The 21,874-nt window shown below is 36.8% G+C and overlaps 1 protein-coding gene across 1 annotated transcript in view; it reads right to left on the reverse strand.

Moving 5' to 3' along the window:
• CACNA1A (calcium voltage-gated channel subunit alpha1 A) overlaps positions 1-21,874 on the reverse strand; it is a 290,119-nt gene that overhangs the window by 183,207 nt on the left and 85,038 nt on the right. The window contains exon 4 of the mRNA XM_070937402.1: positions 158-249. Coding sequence (XP_070793503.1) covers positions 158-249 — 92 coding nt within the window. The remainder of the gene's footprint in view (positions 1-157; positions 250-21,874) is intronic.

The raw sequence follows: 21,874 nt of genomic DNA on the forward strand, positions 1-21,874 counted from the left end.
TGGATGGTGACAGAAGTAAATAATCAAACAGTTAAAAGACAAAATATAAGCTGTCTAAGTACTAATCTATATGAAAAAGGTAAACTGATTGTGTCAGAGTATGGTAATCCAAGATAGTTGCTGTTTAGTTGAAAGATATTAATTAAAAGCTACTCACTTGGGATTCCTGACACTAACTTCAGCGGCCGGAGTACACGAACTGCCCGCAAAGTACGCAAGTCAAATTCAGTACCAACTGTTGACAAGATGCTGTAATATTAAAAAAAAGAGAAAAAATGTTTTTTTTTTAATTCAAGTTTTTTATTTTATATTGTTTATACATATCAATGTGTGAATAGTGTGATATCTGGGTATCATGCATTTCAGTACAATAAACATAATATTATTACTCCTAGTTATTACATTTCATTTTCATTGTTTCATATAGACATATCTTTTATTATCACCCTTCAGTTCTAAACCTTCCTTTTGTTCTTTCATATACCTTCACACGTGTGTATGTGTGTATATATATATATTATTCCCCTCTTGTTTCTATCTCTATCTTGTTTTTGTTTTTTTTTCCCCCTTCCAATATCACTATAATGTTCAAAGACATGGTTTTTTTGCCCCTGTATTAATGGCTTTAATTATGTTTCCAGCATTCAGCTTTGATTTTAATATTTTGCGGACCCTCCTTTTGCGTTGACTCTTTGACTTTCCATTCAAGATGTTATCTGCTTCCAATATGCCTAGGTATTTGTAATCATCATCCTTTGCTAATGCTTTTACTATGTTTTCATTTCCCAGTTCTATTCCTTCTATTTTTTCTATTTTTCCTTGCTGCATGGATAATATAGCACATTTTTCAAGTCCAAAGTTCATTTCGATGTTGCTGCTGAACAGCTGAACTGTTTGAGTATTGATTTAATACTTCTGTGGGGGTTTTCGCATACATTTTAAGTTATCATTTTTAATAATTTTACATTATTATTATTGTTATTAATCAATTTTTGCAATAACACCAGCGGAACTGCAAAAAACTGTGCTACTTGGAGCATCGTACATTTTAAGAAGACACTTGGTTGATACCTAGGATGCTGGCAGCAACCTGTATCAACCATCAGCGCTAGTCAATGATATTTTAAAATGTTTAAAACATTTTAAAATGTTCAGTTGACTTGAGTTTCATGTTTAATGAATAAAAGAGATAACAATTCTAATAAATAATTTTAATATCAATAATTGTTTCAGTATGGAGCTTTTGAACGCTCCATAGTAAAACATAGCTTCACTGGGCCAATAAAAAAGAACTTAGTGACCCTAAACTCAATTATATTATATTAGACCAAATATAGTTCAATATTAGGTTCCCTCCCTGTCTAGGAAAATACTCTTTTGTAAAAAGTAAATCCCTATTCAAATATTGGCCACACTGAAAAGAATGCACTATTGCTGGCAGTCCTGAGCATGCTTGGGGCTGGGCACTACAAGTTTGTTAGGCAAACAGCCAGTGTATTCTCCATTATGTGCCTGCTAACTCTCCTGTAATCCCTTTTTCTCCAATCTCTCTCATACACAATGGGGAATATACTGGCTATTTGCCTAGCACACTTAAAGCTCCCATGCTGGTGTTCACATTTCTTTCGATGTGTATTTCCCATTGTGTGCCAATTTACTACAGTATCTTGTAATCTCTTCCTCTCCAATAATTATAAATGCACACATTAATTCTCTTCTTGCTAATTATCCCAGAACCAGGGTGAGTACTTCAAATCATAAACACAGTTGCAGTTTTACCAGTTAGTGACTGAGTTGCTGGTCTCAATTGTGACTGCTAAATGAGGACTATCTGCATATCTGTAGATTGCATTTGTTCACTATTTTCTAAAAGAACAAACTCAAGCCAAGACATGTATCTACATTGTTCTTCATGTAATCTTTTAACCCGCTTGAACATCTAGCCTCTCTTTTTCGATATAGGGCTCTAATCAGTGTTGGATGAATCTAGGCCTCTTTTTTTGCTATCCTATGAAGTTAAGAATACTGTACAATGGTTTGCACATCCAAGAAATAAAATTTAATCTGGGAAATTAAAATATTCTTCTCTGACATCTGAAGTTCTTCATAAATGAAAGATGAGGAACAAAAGTGTTCCAGATAGTAGCCTCCAAAGACAACAATATTATACCCACAAACTTTATTGATTTTAGCACATAAGATTCATATTTATTAATAAATACTATCATATAATTTGCTAATATATCATCTATTTTATAACTTTGTCTGTATAGGATCTAAATTTCAGTATTCGGTAATCATTCATGCTAAACACAATAAGAAAAAGAAGAAGCTGTGTTTTCCATTCTTTTTAAATAAAAAGCATGGATCCTTTTTAAATAAAAAGGGATCAGTAACACACAGTGATCACTTTGCTTTTAGGGAAGAATAAATTATTCTAATCCATGTTTTTAAATCCTAAAGAAAAGAAAATGTTGAAACAATAAAAATAAAAACTGTACAATACGTTTTTCAAATATTTCTCCACAGAAAAAATGAATTCACTTTAACATTTTATACTGATAAGATTTACTAATAATCTCAAATTCTCATATAATGCAAATAAGTTCTGCTTGATCAAATCTACCAAATTGTATTTTGGACTTAGTCAGCAAGAGTGCATAATATTTTAACATCTGTATTCATTAATGATATAATCAATAGAATTAATTCAATAAAATATTATTTCATGTCAATTGGACTTTTCCATTCTTTTAGAAAGAAACTGACAGATTTACCTACCGTGTTTTCCCGAAAATAAGACCCTGTCTTATATTTTTTTGAACCCTGAAATAAGCACTTGGCCTTATTGCCATGTACTCAAAAGCTTGATTGGACTTATTATCAGGGGATGTTTTAGTTTGGGGGAAACAGGGAAGCTGACTTTGTATAAAATATACAAAAGTATGAAGGCTATTGCTTAACACATTGTAAGCCGCCCTGAGTCTCCGGAGAAGGGCGGCATATAAATCAAATAATAAAAAAAAAAAAACTCACTAGAGACATGGTGCTCAAAGTTCAACATTGGTTATATGAAATAGTGAAATGTTACGCTGGCTCTTTTTGATAGAAGCTCTTTCAGGTAATTATTATATTCTAGAAGACATTGTTTTTTTTGTAGAAGCTCCTTTTTAAAATTATATACCATCAGTTTGGAAAGTAAGAGGAGGATTTCAGAAATGGATATTGTAAAAAGACCTCCATAACCCCAGTATTACATGAGACATTCGCCATCCCTTTAAAAATATACTTTTCTTTCTCTATTTAAACAATTTTACCATGAGACATCTCAATTGAAAGGTAATTAGAAATGTATCCTGCATTTATTAATTTATATATTAAATCTCATTTTTCTTATTACGTTTATTTAAAATAAAATGACCATATAATATGACATTTAAATCTAGTCTTTATTAAAATAAAAGAAAAATTGTTTTGTGATGTCTTTCCTCTTGCAGTATCTTCACTGTATTTTAAATCTCAAAATGTCTTAGAATGGGATGTCCTCTCTCATTAAAAATCTATTCCTTCATTGGTTATTTTGCTCCACCTATGGCCTATATTATTTAATGTTGTTTTAGTAAAATTTCATTTTTCTGAACCCATGACATATTCTGTTTTTCATACATGCAGGGTTTTTTTTTTTTTTTTTACTAATCTTATTAGTGTAAACTACCGTATTTTTCGGAGTATAAGATGCTCCAGAGTATAAGACACACCTACCTTTATTAGGGAGGAAAACAAGAAAAAAAAATCTGTCTCTGCCTCCCAGCAATTTGTCTCCTTGCAGCAAACAGCAAACAGCCTGCTTTTGTTTCATTTTCATTTTCAGCACAGTCTGATTAGTACAAGAAAAAAAATCTGCCTCTGCCTCCCAGTAATTTGCCTCTGGAGGCCCGCACAGCAATAGGCAATGGCAATCCCTCCAGCCTGAAACAGCTGAGGGTTGGGAGGTCGATCCAACTGGCAATTAGCTGTTTGTGCTAATCAGGCTGTGCTGAAGCTGAAACAGGCTGTTTGCTGCAAGGAGGTAAATTGCTGGGAGGCAGAGGCCAAAGGGTGGGGGCCGGTGGGTGGGCGGGGCTACATTTGGTGTATAAGATGCACCCAAATTTTCACCCTTTTTTAGGGGAGGGGGAAAGTGCATCTTATACTCCGAAAAATACAGTAATATTTACACTAAATATTTTAGTTATACCAGCCACCTTTACTCTAGATAGAAGCAATAGATTAACAATCCATTTTTGGAACTATTGGCGTTCTCTAACTCATAAAAACTATTATTGTAGAACGTCTTTAACTGTACACAGCTTGTCGTCTTCAGAACCTTCTCTGATGCTGTGTTACTCCATCACTAATGTCAGCATAGCATATGATCTTAATACCAACCTACTTGCTGCCCTTCCTCCTACTATGACAGCATTTCTGGGAATCTAAACTAATCTCTACTTTCATTTCTTATTGACAATACAAGAACAAACAGTTTTGTTTGGTGTCTGCATGGATAAATAGATAGGTGAAGAACCAGCAAAATGCTATGGTAGAGAGCAGTCGCATCACAGATAACAAATATTACACTAGTGAAAGGTATACATATTAGAATAACCACATGCATATTTGCTCATTGTGTGAAGACACAGCTATCCTTTTAAAAACATAATTTCACTGTTTTATTTTTTGTTAAACAATCTCACCTATTTTACCTCTTCCTCTTAAAATGGTTGCATATTAGAGGATAATGTTTAGGTTGAAATGAGGTTCTTAATTCTGAAAATAGAAAATATTGTTGATTGTTCCTAGGGTAATTAAAAGCTGACTCAGATAAGCTCAATAAAAAACTTCAGTTAAGGAATATTTATTCACTCTAGTCATGTGAATCGGCAGAACTAAAAGTCTTCCCCAATAAACAGTAGGTGTGAGGGATGATGCTCGTGAGAAGGAGCTGGGGTGATGGACTATAGTGAAGAGGCCATTTCCCAGAAAGGAGGGAGAATATTCAAGAAAGGGGAGGGAGACAAGAGCCTGGAGCTGGATAGAAGACAGAAGAAGATGAGGGTAAGGATAGCTACTCCCTAAAATCTCTGAGGCAGGGGTGAAATCCAACAGGTTCTGACAAGTTCTGGAGAACTGGTAGCGGAAATTTTGAGCAGTTCGGAGAACCAGTAGCGGAAATTTTGAGTAGTTTGGAGAACTGGCAAATACCACCTCTGGCTGACCCCAGAGTGGGGTGGGAATGGAGATTTTACAGTATCCTTCTCCTGCCATGTCCACCAAGCCACGCTCACCAAGCCACACCATGCCCACCAAGCCACGCCCACCGAACCAGTAGTAAAAAAATTTGAATTTCACCACTGTTCTGAGGGTATTTCCATTGGAAGTAATAAAGACTTTAGTCTAGCAAGATTCTGTCTCGTATGTGTAAGCAAATAAAGGACCGAATTTGGGCTGAATTGTATTCCACATCCTTCTTGAATTTAGCCTAGTAGGAAGGCAGAACATTCTCTATTTATGAAATAATATTTCTGTAATAAAATAGCACTTATGCTGACATATTTATCACATTCTTTTATCATAAATGGAATGGAATTGGGTGGGAATTAGTTGCTAGTCCTAATCTGGAATTAAGTCTTTGATTACACAATTTTGGCCTTTCCCACTTTTTTGTCATAATGGCTAATGTAAAACTTCCAATCTAATTTATTATAAGATCCATGATTTACATGGGTCTTTGGGGGCTCATATATCCAGAGATTTAAAAGCTGTACAATACATCTCAAAGCTGTTTCATATGACACAATACAACATTTTTATCTTCCTATGTTTATCCATAGAGCAATCTCCATCCCCACAACAATATGCTGATGATACCCAGTTATATGTCTCCATCTGGGATGCAGTGGGTGATGTGGTGAACATTCTTTTCTGGTGCCTGGAGGCTGTGGAGACCTGGATGGGGAACAACAGACTTTAGCTGAACCCTGGTAAGAAGGAATGGCTATGGATAGGAGGCCCCTCTGCATCTGGAAATTTATCATCTTTGGCCTTGGATGAGGTTGAAATACTCCAGACAGACCCAGTACATAACCCAGGTGGTCCTCCTGGCCTCCTGGCTCCTCCTCCAAAAGTGGTAGCTGTGTCTAGTAGGACCTTTGCTCAACTTTATGTCATGTGCCAGTTATACTCCTTCCTGGATAGGGAGGTCTTTCACTCAATCATCCATGCTCTGGTCATCTTTTGTTTGGACTATTGTAATGCACTCTACACAGGGCTACTTTCAAAAAGAGCCTTGTTAGTATAGTGGTCTAAGGCACCCTGTTATTAAGCTGGTTATTAAGACCAGCTGCCTGCAATTACTGCAGGTTCGAATCTCGCCAAGGCTCAAGGTTGACTCAGCCTTCCATCCTTTCTAAGGTAGGTGAAATGAGGACCCAGTTTGTGGGGGCAATAAGCTGACTTTGTATAAATATACAAAAGGATGAAGGCTATTGCTGAGCACATTGTAAGCTGCCCTGAGTCTCCGGAGAAGGGCGGCATATAAATCAAATTAAAAAAAAAAAAAAAGTATCTGGAAGTTTCAGTTGGTACAGAATGCAGCCATGCGAGAATCTTGGGTTCTCAAGAATGGAATATGGTACACTTCTGGTATAATCCAAGGTGATTATGACTTTTAAAGTTCTATATGGCATGGGGCCAGATTACCTGCAAGGACATCTTTGTCCTATTATATTGGTCTGTCCCAACTGACCAGGCAGGTAAGATATGCTGCGGACCCTGTCAGTTAAAGAATTTCAACTTGTGGGGCCCAAGAAGAGAACCTTCTCTCCTGTTGCCTCTGCCCTGTGGACATTTTCCCCTTCCCAGAGGTGAGGTGGCCCCCTGTATCCTGGCTTTTCGGAAATGCTTAACATAATATTTATATGTAACTTTTATGTTTTTATGTTTATTTGTACATCACTCAGAATTGCTCAGGTAAGAAGATGGGTGGTCTCTAAATACGATAAAATAATAATTAAAAAAATGGCAATCTCGACTGCCACTCAATGCTGCACTAATTACTAACATGCTTAACAATCATGCATGCCTAATTTCATAACTTTTTTAAAAAGTGTTCCCACATAATTCTATATGCCAGTATCTAAAAACCAGATCAAAGATATTGTTGATGTGAAAGGGCTATTATTTATAGTTAGCCAGATTGAAATTATGCAGTTATCCCCATAATCCAGCCGCGGTGGCGCAGTGGTTAGAGTGCAGTACTGCAGGCTACTTCTGCTGATCACCGGCTGCCAGCAGTTTGGCAGATCGATTTTCACCATGCTCAAGGTTGACTCAGTCTTCCTTCTTTCCGAGGTCGGTAAAATGAGGACCCAGATTGTTGGGGGCAATATGCTGACTCTGTAAACCAATTAGAGAGGGCTGTAAAGCACTATGAAGCGGTATATAAGTCTAAATGCTATTGCTGTTGCTATCTGAGGTGATTTCTCCACTAGTGACTTACAGAATCTTTCCAGATCATTCAACCATTGTGGTGTCAAAATAACACAAACAATGATAAACTTTCATAATTGCAGTAAGGACTGGAATATGTTTTAAGCACACTTTAAGTTCCTAGTGGGAAAGTTGCTGAAACAATAACACCTATTGTTCTCTCTCTCCCTGATTATTCATAAAATGTATCTTTTCACGCAGCATATAAGAGCTATAGAGAATCATTGTTACTGGTGTAGATGATTTTAAATGAATTAGGCAAATTAATAGAGGATATAACTGACTGTGAAGGAAACTTTTATGTGCCAAATGCTTCTTTGAATACTAGGTGAAAAAGAGCTGGAGAAGATTTCTGCCGCAAGCCCTACTTGTGGCTTTTTTAAAGATATATTATTTATCATTGTAGGAATCAGAGGATTAGATGAACTTTGGCACTAAGTAAAAGAGGTTCCTTTATGTACCCAGGTTATCAGCATTTTGGGGATTTGTGCATTACTGAATATTTCAGTAATATGTTATTTGTGCATTACTGAATATTTCCTTCAATTTTTATGTTCTCTGAACTGCAATTTCCTGTCATTCTGTTTCTTCTTTTTTCTATGGTAACATTTAAAACTCCAGAGTAATAATGCTGCCATCATTCCTCAAACTTTATATAGACTAAATTGCCAGGTCCTTGCCTGTAACTCCAGCATACAAAATGAACACTACAGAGTCCTTGAAAAAAATTGACATTTAATAGTCAGCTATTTGGCATGGATCTGGGAAAAATGGGGAGACTGAATTTTGTACTTCAATTCTTTTATCCCTTTCCAACCAGTGAGCAGCACAGTCTTTTTTTTTTAAAAAAAAAAGGGTATAATTATTGCATAGGTGAAGAGAATTGCAATATAGCACCCAATCAGTGACAGATCAATATATAAGAAAAATGTTTATTGTGCTTCCAAGGATAAGTATTCTATATGCTTGAAGAAGTGGGGCTGGATGGACTCTATTGCCACTCTGGGTACATTATTTTTCGACTAGTTTGACTGACTGATTATGTAGCATCAAGTTATTTTTGGCTCCTAGCGACCACAAAACTAGATTTTTTTTTTCTTGATAATCTGTCCCTAACCTGGTTTTTCAGGTCTTGCAACATTGCCCTTTTGCCAATGTAACAGTCAATCTACTTGCTGGTCATTTTCTTTTCCTCTTTCCTTCCACCTTTCCCTGCATTAAGAGTCTTTTCCAGAGAGGTAAATGTTTGCACAATGTGTCCAAAATAAGATAATTTGAGTCTGGTCATTTGAGCCTCAAGTGAGAACTCTGGGTTGATTTGCTAAATGACACATCAAGTTGTTTTCTTCGCCATTCACGTTATTCTCAAGCGTCTTCTCTAACACCAAAGTTCAAACATGTTAATACTCTTCCTAGCCAGCTTCTTAAGTCCAACTTGTGCTTACATAGAGTGTCACAGATAATACAGTGGTTTGCACCATTTTGATCTTTGTAGGTATAAACACATTGCAGTATTTGAATCTTTTCCAAGGACCATAGCTGCTCTACCAAGTGCTCATCTGTGGCATATTTCTTGATGGTTGATCTTAAAAGGCAGAAGTTATCCACCACTTCGATATCTTCACTGCTAGCTGTTTTACCCAGTGTGATTAGTCTTCTTTATATTTAAGTTTAGTCCTATTTTTACTTTTCTCCTTAACTTTTATTACTAGAGCTTGCAAATTCTTTGCATTTTCATCTATCAGGGTAATGTTATCAGCATAGACCAGATTATTGATGTTTCTTCCTCCAATTTTAAAACCACACTAATCCTCTTGCAATCCTGAATATATATTTCCCCATATATATTCAGGATGTAGTTCAAACAAATAAGGGGAGAATAGACAGCCTCGTCACACTCCTTTGCCAATCTGGACCCAGCTTGTTTCACCATGTTCTATCTGTTCTATGGCTTCCTGACCTGTACATAAATTTCTTATAAGGACAACAAGATATTCTGAAATTCTCATTTTTCTGAGCATATTCCACAGCTTAATGTGATCAACACAATCAAAAGCCTTTCTATAGTCAATGATGACGCACACAGTGATTTCTTATTCTTCGGCTTTCTCAATAATCCAGTGTGTATCAACAATAATTTTTTCCTCAGCCTCTCCTATAGCCAGCTTGAATGTCTGGAAAAACATTTTCCACATCGTGCTCTAATCTGCATTGGCTGATCGGAAACACTGTTTCATTAGCATGTGAAATTAAAGATATTGTACGATAAATTGTAACTCTGTTGTACAGTCTCCTGGTTTTGGAATTGTAATGTAGACTGACCTTTTCCAATCTGTTGGCCACTGTGCCATTCTCCAGATTTGCTGGCATAGTTTGGTTAGAGCCTTTACTGATTTGCTTGCCATGTTTCAATGGATATTCTGTCAGTTCCTATAGCTTTCCAACTTGGTAATAACTACAGTGCTGATTGATCTTCTAAGACTAGAAGTTTTTGTAAGTATGGAATATTTTCTAAGATACCTTGGATGTGGACTTCTGTACTGCACAGTATTCTCACCCTTTTTCTCTCATCTAATAAGGCCAATGAATTTATCCAAGAGCAATAGTCCCTAACTTAACATTTCTCCCATATTTTGACTACAACTCCTGTTGTTGTGAACACACATCTGAAAGGTACTTATTAAAGATGGATGAATGTGTGGGAGGTGCCAAACAATAGGTGGACAGATTAAGGAATGGGTAGAAGTCGAGTAGCTGCATTCTTAGTGCAGCGGTTTTTGTTGTTACTGATGTTGCTGTATTGTGATAAATGTGGCATTTCACATGGAAACTAGGCTAAATCAAACCAAAATCACCATTCTTTGATTTGAAGAGTTTTTCAACTAGGCACTGTCAAAGACATAGACAGAAAAAAGAGAAAAGAAATGAAGATGAGATATAAATATGAGCAGCTGCAGATTTATGTTCTTGGATTCAACAGGAGATGGAAGGCCAACAAATCCCATACTGTCCTAAAAGTTGTAGGAGCACATGAAGGAAATGCTATGTCTCAAAATATGAATGTTGCAAAGTTTTTCAATCTGTTCTATCCAAATATTTTGAGTGGTATATTGGTATATTTGAATGGACAAAGCAGCTGGAAGTACTTCTTTCTTCTTTAGTAGTATAAAGTTAATATCAGTAGCTCCTTTTGAAGCGAGGGGGTGGAGAAAACTGGGAGTCAAAATCCCAAACTTAAGAGATAAAACTTCAATTGGTAAGCACCAGGTACTCCATTCCATTCATTGTTGCCTTACACCACAATTTCATGTTTTTCAGCATCATAACTTAACAGCTACTTTGCACAGAATTCTGTTACAACTGCATAAGCTAAGCAGTAAATATTGCAACAGTAATTATAGCATGAAGAAGGCAAGTAGGAACTATTCCTGAGTTAATTAATAAAAGGCCGTATTTATGCAATAATGAATGATCCACCCACTTGGAGACAATTTATCTATTGCATGATGGGTTTACTACTAACTAAACTACTCCAAATTGTTGGGAGCAGGGTGATATACAATTTTTTTAAAAAATAATACTAATTAAGATAATAAATAATGAAAGCTCATATGCCCATTTTTGTTGGGCACTTAGTTGTAATTTTGTGAATGCAAAATCAGGTAAAATAAATATTATTATTGTGGATCAGAAAATTGATTCCTGGTAAAAGAGGTTGTTATTGGTACATGCCTGGAAATGCAATATACTTGGAAGCCATTCTGAAACAGAGTTTTGTTGATGAGGCTTATCCCTTCTAAATTATAGAACATATGATTACAGTTGGTATATATGGCTGTTATAAGTCTTTGCTTGATTGGCGTAGAGCGTGACACCAGGGGCCACTTTCATCAGTGGGAGAGGTCATTGTACCTCCTTGGGCAGCTACCACCTGCCTTAAACTGGGCAGCCTCCAGCCGGTAAGGTGCTGCCCCGCCACGGTCTATTAACCTCACAGAATGCATGGGGTTTAGGGTTTACAAGAGATAGATGATGTACATAAGACAGCTGCCATTGACATGGAGTTGAGCAGACTGCAGATGGACATCATTCCCCTTCAATAGACAAGACTGTTAGACTCAGGATCTATTAAGGAGAAAAAGTTCTCGTTCTTCTGGCAGAGAAAACCATCAAACGAGTCTAGGGAATATGGGGTTGGCTTCGCAGTCAGAAACACCCTACTAGGATCCATTACCACCTGCTGCAGGAAGTGAAAGAATTCTGTCCTTGCAGCTCCACTCATCAGCAGGGCTGGTTACTCTTATTAGCGCATATGCTCCGACATTATCATCTTTAGTAGAATCCAAAGACAAATTCTACAATGATCTGGCTGCTACTATCAAGAAAATCCCTGAGAAAGAACCACTGTTTATCCTTGGCGATTTTAATGCCAGAGTTAGAGCTGATTATAGTTCTTAGCCCACTTGTTTAAGTCAGTTCGGCGTCGGAAAGTTGAACAAAAATGGCCAACGACTGCTGGAGTTTTGCTGCTACCATGGTCTTTGCGTTAGCAATACATACTTTAAAACAAAGCCTCAACACAGAGTCTCTTGGAGATATCCAAGTTCGAAGCATTGGCACCAGCTCAACTTGATTCTTACCAGGCGCCCCAACCTCCCCAATATTACAATCACATGCAGCTATCAGGGTGCTGATTGCGATACAGACCACTCCTTGGTGTGCAGCAGAATAAAACTGCAAACAAAGAGATTGTATCACTCAAAGAAGGAAGGAAGACCATGAATTGACCTGCAATCAACAAGACCTGCAATCAGGGCAAAGTGGAGGAATTTGCACAAGCACTCAAGGAAACTCTCCCAGGCCCAGCTAAAGTATATGCATCTGAACGATGGGAATATTTCAAGAATGCTGTTTATAACACAGCCTTGTCAGTATTTGGTAAGGAGATCAGAAAGACAGCAGATTGGTTTGAAACCCATTTGGAGGAGTTGACGCCAGCCATCGAGGAAAAAGGAGAGCTCTAATTGCATATAAAGCCTGTTCCAGTGAGCGCAACCTACAGGTTCTACGAGCTGCTCGTAGCAAAGTCCAACAGACCGCCAGGAGATGTGCTAATGATTATTGGCTGCAGCTTTGCTCTTGGATCCAGATAGCAGTTGACACAGGCAACATCAAGGTGATGTATGATGGCATCAAGCAGGCCTTAGGTCCAACACAGAAGAAATCTGCCCCTCTGAAGTCTGCTACAGGTGAGGTTATCCAGGACCGAGTACAGCAGATGGCATGCTGGGTGCAGCACTACTCTGAATTATATTCCAGAGAAAATGTGGTAAACGAAGAAGCATTAAATAACATTGAGTGCCTGCCTGTCTTGGAGGAGCTTGACAGCGAACCAACTTTAAAAGAACTAAATGCGGCCCTGGACTCCCTTGCCTCTGGCAAGGCACCTGGGAAAGTTAACATTTCTGCTGAAGTTCTGAAGTGCTGCAAAGAGAACGTCTCCATTGAACTACATGAACTCTTCTGTCTTTGTTGGAGGGAAGGTAGAGTACTACAGGACATGACGGATGCAAATATTGTTACACTGTACAAGAACAAAGGTGACAGGAGTGACTGTAACTACCGTGGCATCTCTCTTCTTAGTGTTGTAGGGTAGCTGCTTGCCCGTGTCGTATTGAAGAGGCTCCAGGTGTTTGCAGAGAGAGTCTATCCAGAATCAGTGTGGATTTCAAGCCAACAGGTCCACTACTGACATGGTATTTTCCCTTAGACAGTTGCAGGAGAAATGCAGGAAACAAAGACAGCCACTTTTCGTAGCCTTCATAGATCTTACGAAGGCTTTTGACTTGGTTAGCAGGGACGGCCTTTATAAAATTCTCCCCAAGATTGGATGTCCACCCCAGCTCCTCAACATCATCAGATCCTTTCATGAGGAAATGAAGGGCACTGTAGTTTTTGATGGCTTAACTTCAGATTCCTTTGATATTCGAAGTGGAGTGAATCAGGGCTGTATCTTCACTCCAACTTTATTCGGGATCTTTTTTGCTGTCATGCTGAAACATGCTTTTAGAACTGCAACAGAAGGTATTTACCTTCAGACCAGATCAGACGGAAAACTCTTTAATCTCTCTAGATTGAGAGCAAAGTCTAAACTCCAGTTGAAATGCTTACGGAATTTCCTCTTCGCTGATGATGCTGCCGTCACTGCTCACTCTACTGAAGACCTTCAACAACTTATAGACAGTTTTAGCAAGACCTGCCAAGACTTTGGACTAACAATCAGCCTGAAAAAAACACAAGTCATGGGTCAGAACGTGGATTCACCTCCCTGTATTACAATCTCTGCACAAGAACTGGAGGTCATCCATGACTTTGTGTATCTTGGCTCAACTATCTCTGACACTCTCTCTTTAGATACTGAGCTGAATAAACATATTGGTAAAGCGGCCACCACATTTTCTAGACTTACAAAGTGAGTATGGCTTAATAAGAAGCTGATGGAACATACAAAGATCCAGGTCTATAGAGCCTGCATCCTGAGCACACTCTTGATCCGGCCATGAATGGTGTGAATGAGTTTTAATGTTTCTAATGTTTTAATTTTTAAATGTTTTTTATAATGATTTTAAATGCATTGTGAGCCGCCCTGAGTCTTCGGAGAGGGGTGGCATACAAATTGAATAAATAAATAATAATAATAAATAATAATAATAAATACTGCAGTGAGTCTTGGACCCTCTACGCACGGCAGGAGAGAAAGTTGAACACCTTTCATATGCGCTGTCTCCGACGAATTCTTGGTATCACCTGGCAGGACAAAGTTCCAAATAGCACAGTCTTGGAACATGCTGGAATTTCTAGCATGTATACACTATTGAAACAGCGACGTCTATGCTGGCTGGGGCAGGTCATGAGAATGGCTGATGGTCGGATTCCGAAAGATCTCCTGCATGGAGAATTAGTGCAGGGAAAGCGCCTCAGAGAGAGACCACAGCTGCGATATAAGGATATCTGCAAGAGGGACCTAAAGGCCCTGGGAATGGACATTAACAACTGGGAAACCTTGACCTCTGATCGTTCAGCTTGGAGGCTAAAGATGCAGCATGGCCTTCTCCAATTTGAAGAGACACTTGTTTGGCAGGCTGAGGCAAAGAGACAGTCACGGAACCAGTGAAATCTGGGGGCTGGGCAGGGGGCAGAATGTATCTGCCCTAAGTGTGGAAGGGATTGCCACTCTCAAATTGGCATTTTTAGTCACACTAGATGCTGTTTTAGGACCTCTTTCCAGAGCACGATACCATAGTTTCTTGAGACTGAAGGATGCCAATGATTATATGGCTGTTCAATCCTTGAAATTTGGGAGATGTCAAACTTAAACATCATAAGTGACTCTTTTACATTGTGTTTTTATACACAAATAAAATCATGACCAGTGTATAAAAAAAGATCAGACAAGTATACATAATGACAGCTGTGGGTATTTCATCAAGAGAGGAGATTATTAAGAATAAATTGAAAATAATAGATATAAGTTATAATAGTGGATATAAAAGAAAGAGCAGATTTGGTGTAGAGGTTAAGGTACCAAGCTACAAACCAGTAAACTGTAAGTTCTACAGTACTTTCACCAGAAGCACAAAGCCAACTGGATAACCTTGGACCAGTCACTCTCTCTGAACCCTAGGAAGCAGGTAATGGTAAACCATTTCTGAAATCTTCCCAAGAAAACTGCTGGGACTAGTTTAGGCATTTGTCAGAAAGCAGAGCCAGGAGAAAACACATATACTATACATATAAAAGATTATATAGTAGTGCATCTCTGTATTATTCTGCATACAAACTTTGTCCACTGAGAAAAAAGTTAGCCTAGTAATATGACATATATATCTGATTTATAAGTCAATATGTCATTCTCTGCAGTCCTGATTTTTTTTTATTTTTAATGACACATTTATCAGCAACATGGAAGCTATAGATACTTTTAAATATTATCATCAAGAGAATATTTATAGTAAGAATGGTGTTAAACAGCCTGGCCTGAAAAAATGTGGGTGCGATAACTGTCACCTTCCCTTTAGCAAGAAGCAAAAAGGTGGTAAGCATAATTCCTTTAATGGATATCCATAGCCATTCCAAAGCAGCACTGTCTTACTGTATCTTGAAGCAGAGTAGCAAATAAACATACATACAAATTCACATACAGAAATATATACACACACCCCATTCTGGGGTGCATTGCACCCCAAGCTAGCCCTATTTTTCTGGCATATTGACAGATAATTTAAGCCCTGGTAGTACAAATGCAAATTAAACAACAGTTTATTTGCTACGCAAGGCACTTATCTCATTCTAGTTAAAGGTGAGGCTGGTGCTGTTCCCAAGAAATGGTTACATTTCTCAATGGTAATCATAGCTTATCATCCCAAAAGTTTATACACACACAAAGCAAACACAAAGTAATGATATATTTAATGTCATTGTATATTGCAAGTACTGTTACTAATAAAACTGCACTGGACATACATCAACGTCAAAATAAAACATTCTTAGCATAATAAGCAGAAAAGATCATCAGATCAGAATACTAATCCTAAATATACAGAATAACCCTAAATTCTAAATATACTTACCTGGAATTAATGTATCACTGAACCTAATAGGAACAGAATTTGGATATGAAGTCTCATTTCTGATTGCAAGCCTGGTGAAAGGTAAAAATTCCTTGCTCTCACAATCATCCTAAAGCTACATATATCAAATCTGGGGCATATGAAATAGACTGAGGATCATATTTGCAAAGGAAAGTTACAACATGTAAGTCTGAGGTGATTTTCCTGCCTCCAGCACTTGACTATTTAGCATTTAGGTCAACCCTGATCTTGAATCATCAGTATGAGCTTGTTGCTTATGAACTGGCTCTTTATAAATGCAACAGAAAAAAGAACTACTGTTATCCTGTTGGTCAAGCTTTAATGTTTTAAAAAATGGGTGTGAGTAAGTGTGTGTAGCTGTTGGGGGAAGAGGTCCTTTTTCTTAAAAAGAAACAAAATTGATGTAGATGATCACAACCCCCTTCAAACTCTCTTGGTCATCTGATCCATTCCATCATACAAGCTCTCAGTTTTGCCAGCCATTATAGAAAATGATTCAGGCAAATCAAGATTATCATTTTTTGTTCCTTCATCTTAAAAGGTGAATGGAAGGACACTTCAATCCTCACAATGGAAGAATGGCTGCAAAGTTTGATGGAGTTAGCAGAGATGGCTAAATTGACTGTTTTGATAAAAGAAAAAAAATATATAAGTACTTTTGTTTCTACTTGGAAACTGCTTCTGGACTTTGTGCTTGAGGTGGAAAAAAATGAAACTTTGATTTTGGATTTTATTGATTAGATAGATTTGTTGATATAGAAATGGTTAATTTATACTACTATGTAAAAGTAAAACGTTGAGGCTGGATGTTACTATCTTATTATACTGCACCAAAGGGAGTTAGAATTCAGTGCCTTTTCTTTCGTTTTCCCTTCTTTTCTGCACTCTTCCCTTTCTCTTTCTCTTTCTCTCCCCTATTTTTCCTACTATTTGTTTTTGCATTTTTGTATTTTATATTATAAACAAATAAAAAGTAATAATTAACTAAAAGGTGAATGGTAAACAGGAATATAGGCGATGGCTTTTCTCAGAATGCAGATGCCATGATGTTCTGCATATTTTCAAGATATAGCAAACTTCCAGAAAATCTAGAATTGGTTATCCTTGGGAGCTATAACAATTTAGTTAAAGGGGGAAAACAAAACCTGTGTTCATGCCCAGTGTATATGAAATGAAATAAAAACAAAGAAAGGAAATCATGAAGAGTATAGCTTTTGGAATTTTTTACAAACCCTTAATTGTAATGTTATCCTGAGACACATGGCCAGAAAAAAGGTGGTGTTTAAGAATGGAAGTACAATATTTTTATCCACTCTTCTGTTACCACCCATTACCCAGAGATGCACCAGGAGAATGTTTTTCCAGATACTTTATCTGCAGGTTCTGGCCAAATCAAGTTTTTCAGTTGGTTTTGTTGTTTTTTTGCTAACTTCTCCTATCACACCAAATTTGGTCACCTTATTCAGAAAAATGTCCTGCTGACATTATATAGTTTCTTATAACATTCTTTTAACATCCCTTTATATAGTTTTTTCTAACATTCTGTTAGAAGAACAGAATGAACAGATTCTGATAGGTTGGAAAAAATAAAATCTCTCTCTCTCTCCCTCTCTCCCCCTCCCCCCCTACACACACACACACACACACACACACACACACACAGGTATATATTTTATAATTAATTTGAGCATGATTTATTGAGGGATTCTCAAACTGTGTGACATGACAAAGATAATGACAGAATCTTGAAACTTTATAAAATAAATAAGTCAATGGAAATAATAAGTCAATCAAATTTAAAATATTTTATAAGGGAAGATAGACTTGCTTAGTTTTATATAATTCCTGAAATCTGGCTTTATTTTTGAGAAAATTACTGTAATTTCTCAATTTATCTTTAGTTTAAATCAATATTTTCTCTTTAGAGCATCAAGTATAGAAAATAGTCCTCCATACAAATAGGATGTTGAAAATAAAATTTGAATGCCTGTATGTTTATTTAATTTTTTTCACTTATTTTATATCTTTATCCAAAAGTCAGAGGGAAATTTGATTGGTAATTTTATTTTTGAATGTTTAAAAGAGGAAAAATCCATGAATTACTCTTCCTTGTGAGTATGCAACTATCATTTTAACATCTAATGTGTTCCTTACCTAGTCAAATTTGCCTATTTCCATATTTCAGTAATAGTTCTGAATGAGTAATTTTACAGAAGAAAGGTGATATAAAACATCTTCAAATCTTTATTAATGCTATTCCCCTCAAATTGTTCTGCAGTAGAAATATATCTAAATTTGCATTTTCCACTTTACGATTCCACATTCATGTTTTCTAATAAAGTATGTTAATTGGTTGCTGAACTGAAGATTATTACCACTTTGTAGTGAATTATTAAGAAAGTTTAGTTTAGCACTTAAAACTGTATTTGGAATTACAGTCAATAAATGTATACAATATTACAGTATGCATTACATATTTAATATCTGATTTCTCTGTTTGAAAATATGTGTCCAACATTTTCGGGAGATAGCCATACTGAATCACTTTAAACATAGTACAGCATTGTTTTTTTTCAACATCCATCTCTTCAAAAGCTCTGGCAAACCTCTTTAACTTTACAGGCCTGGTTTCTATGTGGAAATACATAATATTTAAAACTGTAGAACCATCTTAACTGCTAGGCTTAAATCTTTGGAAGCAAGAGCTTGTCTATGAATCATACAGTATGTCTAAACAGCAGCAGATGATTTTCATAGTAATTTGAAATCTTCTATGCTTCATCAGTGTAGATCTCCACACTAGTTGATTACTCAAAGAGATTTGCATTCATAAAACTGTCAATAATATTGAAATACTGCTCAATTTTATTTCTCTGCAATTTATTTAGAGAGAAAGAAACTCTTGTACATTTTATCTCATCAATGAATTTAATACATTTTATTACATAAGAATCTTTAGGTCTATCCACTATCTCATTTATATGAATGGAAAGTGGTTTCTTTCATAGCTATTCTGGTAGTTGATCAATTAAATTATCTGCTGTATCTGTGATTTGGTATAAATCTGTGCTTTATTAGATAAAAGGATACTTGAAAGTTGTTGGCACTAGATTTGCCAACATATTGCACAGTAACAGTGTCAATAGCTGCTGAAAGAATTTTCCAGCTGCATGAATCTTTTTACATTGCACAATTCTGTGTTCAACTTAATAACTGGGAAGTGATTTTAAAGGGACAGACCATATTTCCTTAGATGCATATTTTGTTTCTTAATATTTTCTTCAACTACAATATACTAAACTATTAGCCATGCCTATTTCTTTTATTTCTAAATATTTTTGACTTTACCTCTCAATGAACAGAAACCAAAATATTTTTACTGATAAACAACACACTGACAATATTCTCCTAGCAACATAAGTACTTGATTTTTCTTTCTTCCATTCAATCATGTCTGATACTCAGACTGCTTGGACTAGTCCCTGAAGCTTTCTTGGCAAGGTTTTTCAGAAGTGGTTTGCAGTCATCTCCTTCTTGGGGCTGAGAGAAAGTGACTAGCCCAAGGTTACCTAGCTGGATTTGTGCTAAATGGGATTAGAATTCATAGTCTCTTGATTTCTAGCCTGTTACCTTAACCCACTACACCAAATGTATAACTTTTATTATATTTCATTGACTTTACTAATATCAGCACTACTACCGTAGTAAACTGAGAGTCTTCAGTTTTTCACTTTCACTAGCACTAACACATAAATTCACTTATATGGAACTTCACTTCCATAGATACTCCAAAGCAAATGCCTGCAGACACCACACTGAAGTCACTGTCAGCAGGAAACTGCTCTCCACTCAGGGTGTTGCCATTGTCATTTTCAAGGTAACTGGGCCCATGGGTTTACATATCTCTCAAAATTCCATGCAGGCTTTGCTGTTTACTTTCCTGGACAAGTCCAGACAAAGCAGTTTTGGCAATATTACAACTTTGTGTATAGAAAAAGCCAGAGTCCTATAAGAACTCATTTCTTGTCTAGACAGAGTAGGAGTGGGTTCTGACAGTAATTCAGCTTTCGGTATACAACCCAGATTTACTTGAGATTTGTGAAAAGAAGCTAAGGATTGATTTATCTGGATAGGGTTAGTATGAATTCTGACAACAGTCCTGTTTAGTGTGTTCCCTCTCCCCCCTCCCCCCCGACACATTGACTCTCCTCAGATTGCTCATCAGCCCTGACTACACAATCCATGCCCCATTGGTTCACAATTTCAGAGAGATTTCCTTTTCCTAAACAAAGAAACAGAATGACCAAGGAGAAAAAAGCAGTGGGAGTTGGAGCAACTTCCAACCTCCTGCCAGCTTCCCCACTGACTTTCCTTGTGGGAAGCTGGCAGGGAGCATTGGAAATGACATCACATAACTGTGTCCGACTATGGCAGCCCATTAGGTCATCATTTCAAAGATATTTCCTTTCTTAAATAGAGTTTGTGTGAAAATTAGGGGGCCTTCATTCTTTTAATTATTCTTTATCATTATAAAAAAGCAGGCTTAACATTAGCATTTTTGTACTTTGGAATTTTTTTAATGGAAAAATGTATTCAACCTAGCTAAACTAAGTAATTCAATTTTAAACTTAATATAGTATTGTAGTTTTGATTAACTAGTGTATATCTAAAATGTTTCACATTCAGCACATTTTATTTCTCTTCTACTGCACATACAGAGGTACAAAGTGGTATGGGTATATGAACTGAATTCATCAAGGCCTCACAATTCAGAATATTTGATCAGGCAAAACTTTAAATATAGCATTGAAGTAAGCAGAAGAGCCTGAGATAGTATATGTATGTTAAATTGTTTTTAAAATGTTGCTTTATTCATTTGCATTAGAATAAAAGTCTACATAAAAAACCGTAGTAATTCATCTACTGTTGCTAATTCAAATCTGTTGTAGAATTGAAACTTCTTTTTTAAAAAAATCCTGCTTTATTCCTCCATCTTGAGTGATTATACAATATTACAAGCATATTTAATAATCAGTTCAATGAAAAACCATATTAAATTTGCAGATTGCAATATAGGATTTGGGGCACATTACTGGTGATATATTTAGAAACTATGTTTATTATAATGAAAGTTTAAATCCTGAATAGCAGAAATAAACTGCAAGAATTCATACCAACTGTTCCTACAAGACAGAGAGAGACCCAGAAATGAGAGTGTTGTTATGTATGAGAGTAAGGAAGCCTGGGAAGGAGTGTGTGTGTGTGTGTGTGTGTGTGTGTGTGTGTGTGTGTGTGTTTGTATACACGCATGTATTGTATATGCGGGAAGGCTAAAGAAAGAGGGCACAGCTGCATAGGAGTGTATAGGCTCAGAAAGAAGGTACTGTATATGAGTGTGGATATGTGGCCCAGAAAGGAGGGTGCTGGTGTATATGTGTATGTGTGAGAATGCAGGGAGGCCCAGGAAGGAGGATACAGGAAGGTGGAGATGTAAGTGTGACCTTCCCTGCTAATTTCCTCATTGACTTTCCTTGCAGGAAGCTGGCAGGGAATTGGAAATGATAATCACTTGATTGTGGCAATGGCACTAAAGCAGACATAACTTTGCCAAATTTCAATCCAATGGGAGCAATGGATTTAGGATTTATTCTGTAAGGTACTTTGGTTCAAGGAGGATTGCCTATGATATATTGTTT

The sequence above is a fragment of the Pituophis catenifer genome, unplaced genomic scaffold (assembly GCF_029215685.1).
Source record: "Pituophis catenifer annectens isolate HBS135680 unplaced genomic scaffold, rPitCat1.0.hap2 SCAF_2, whole genome shotgun sequence".
Lineage (NCBI taxonomy): Eukaryota > Metazoa > Chordata > Lepidosauria > Squamata > Colubridae > Pituophis > Pituophis catenifer.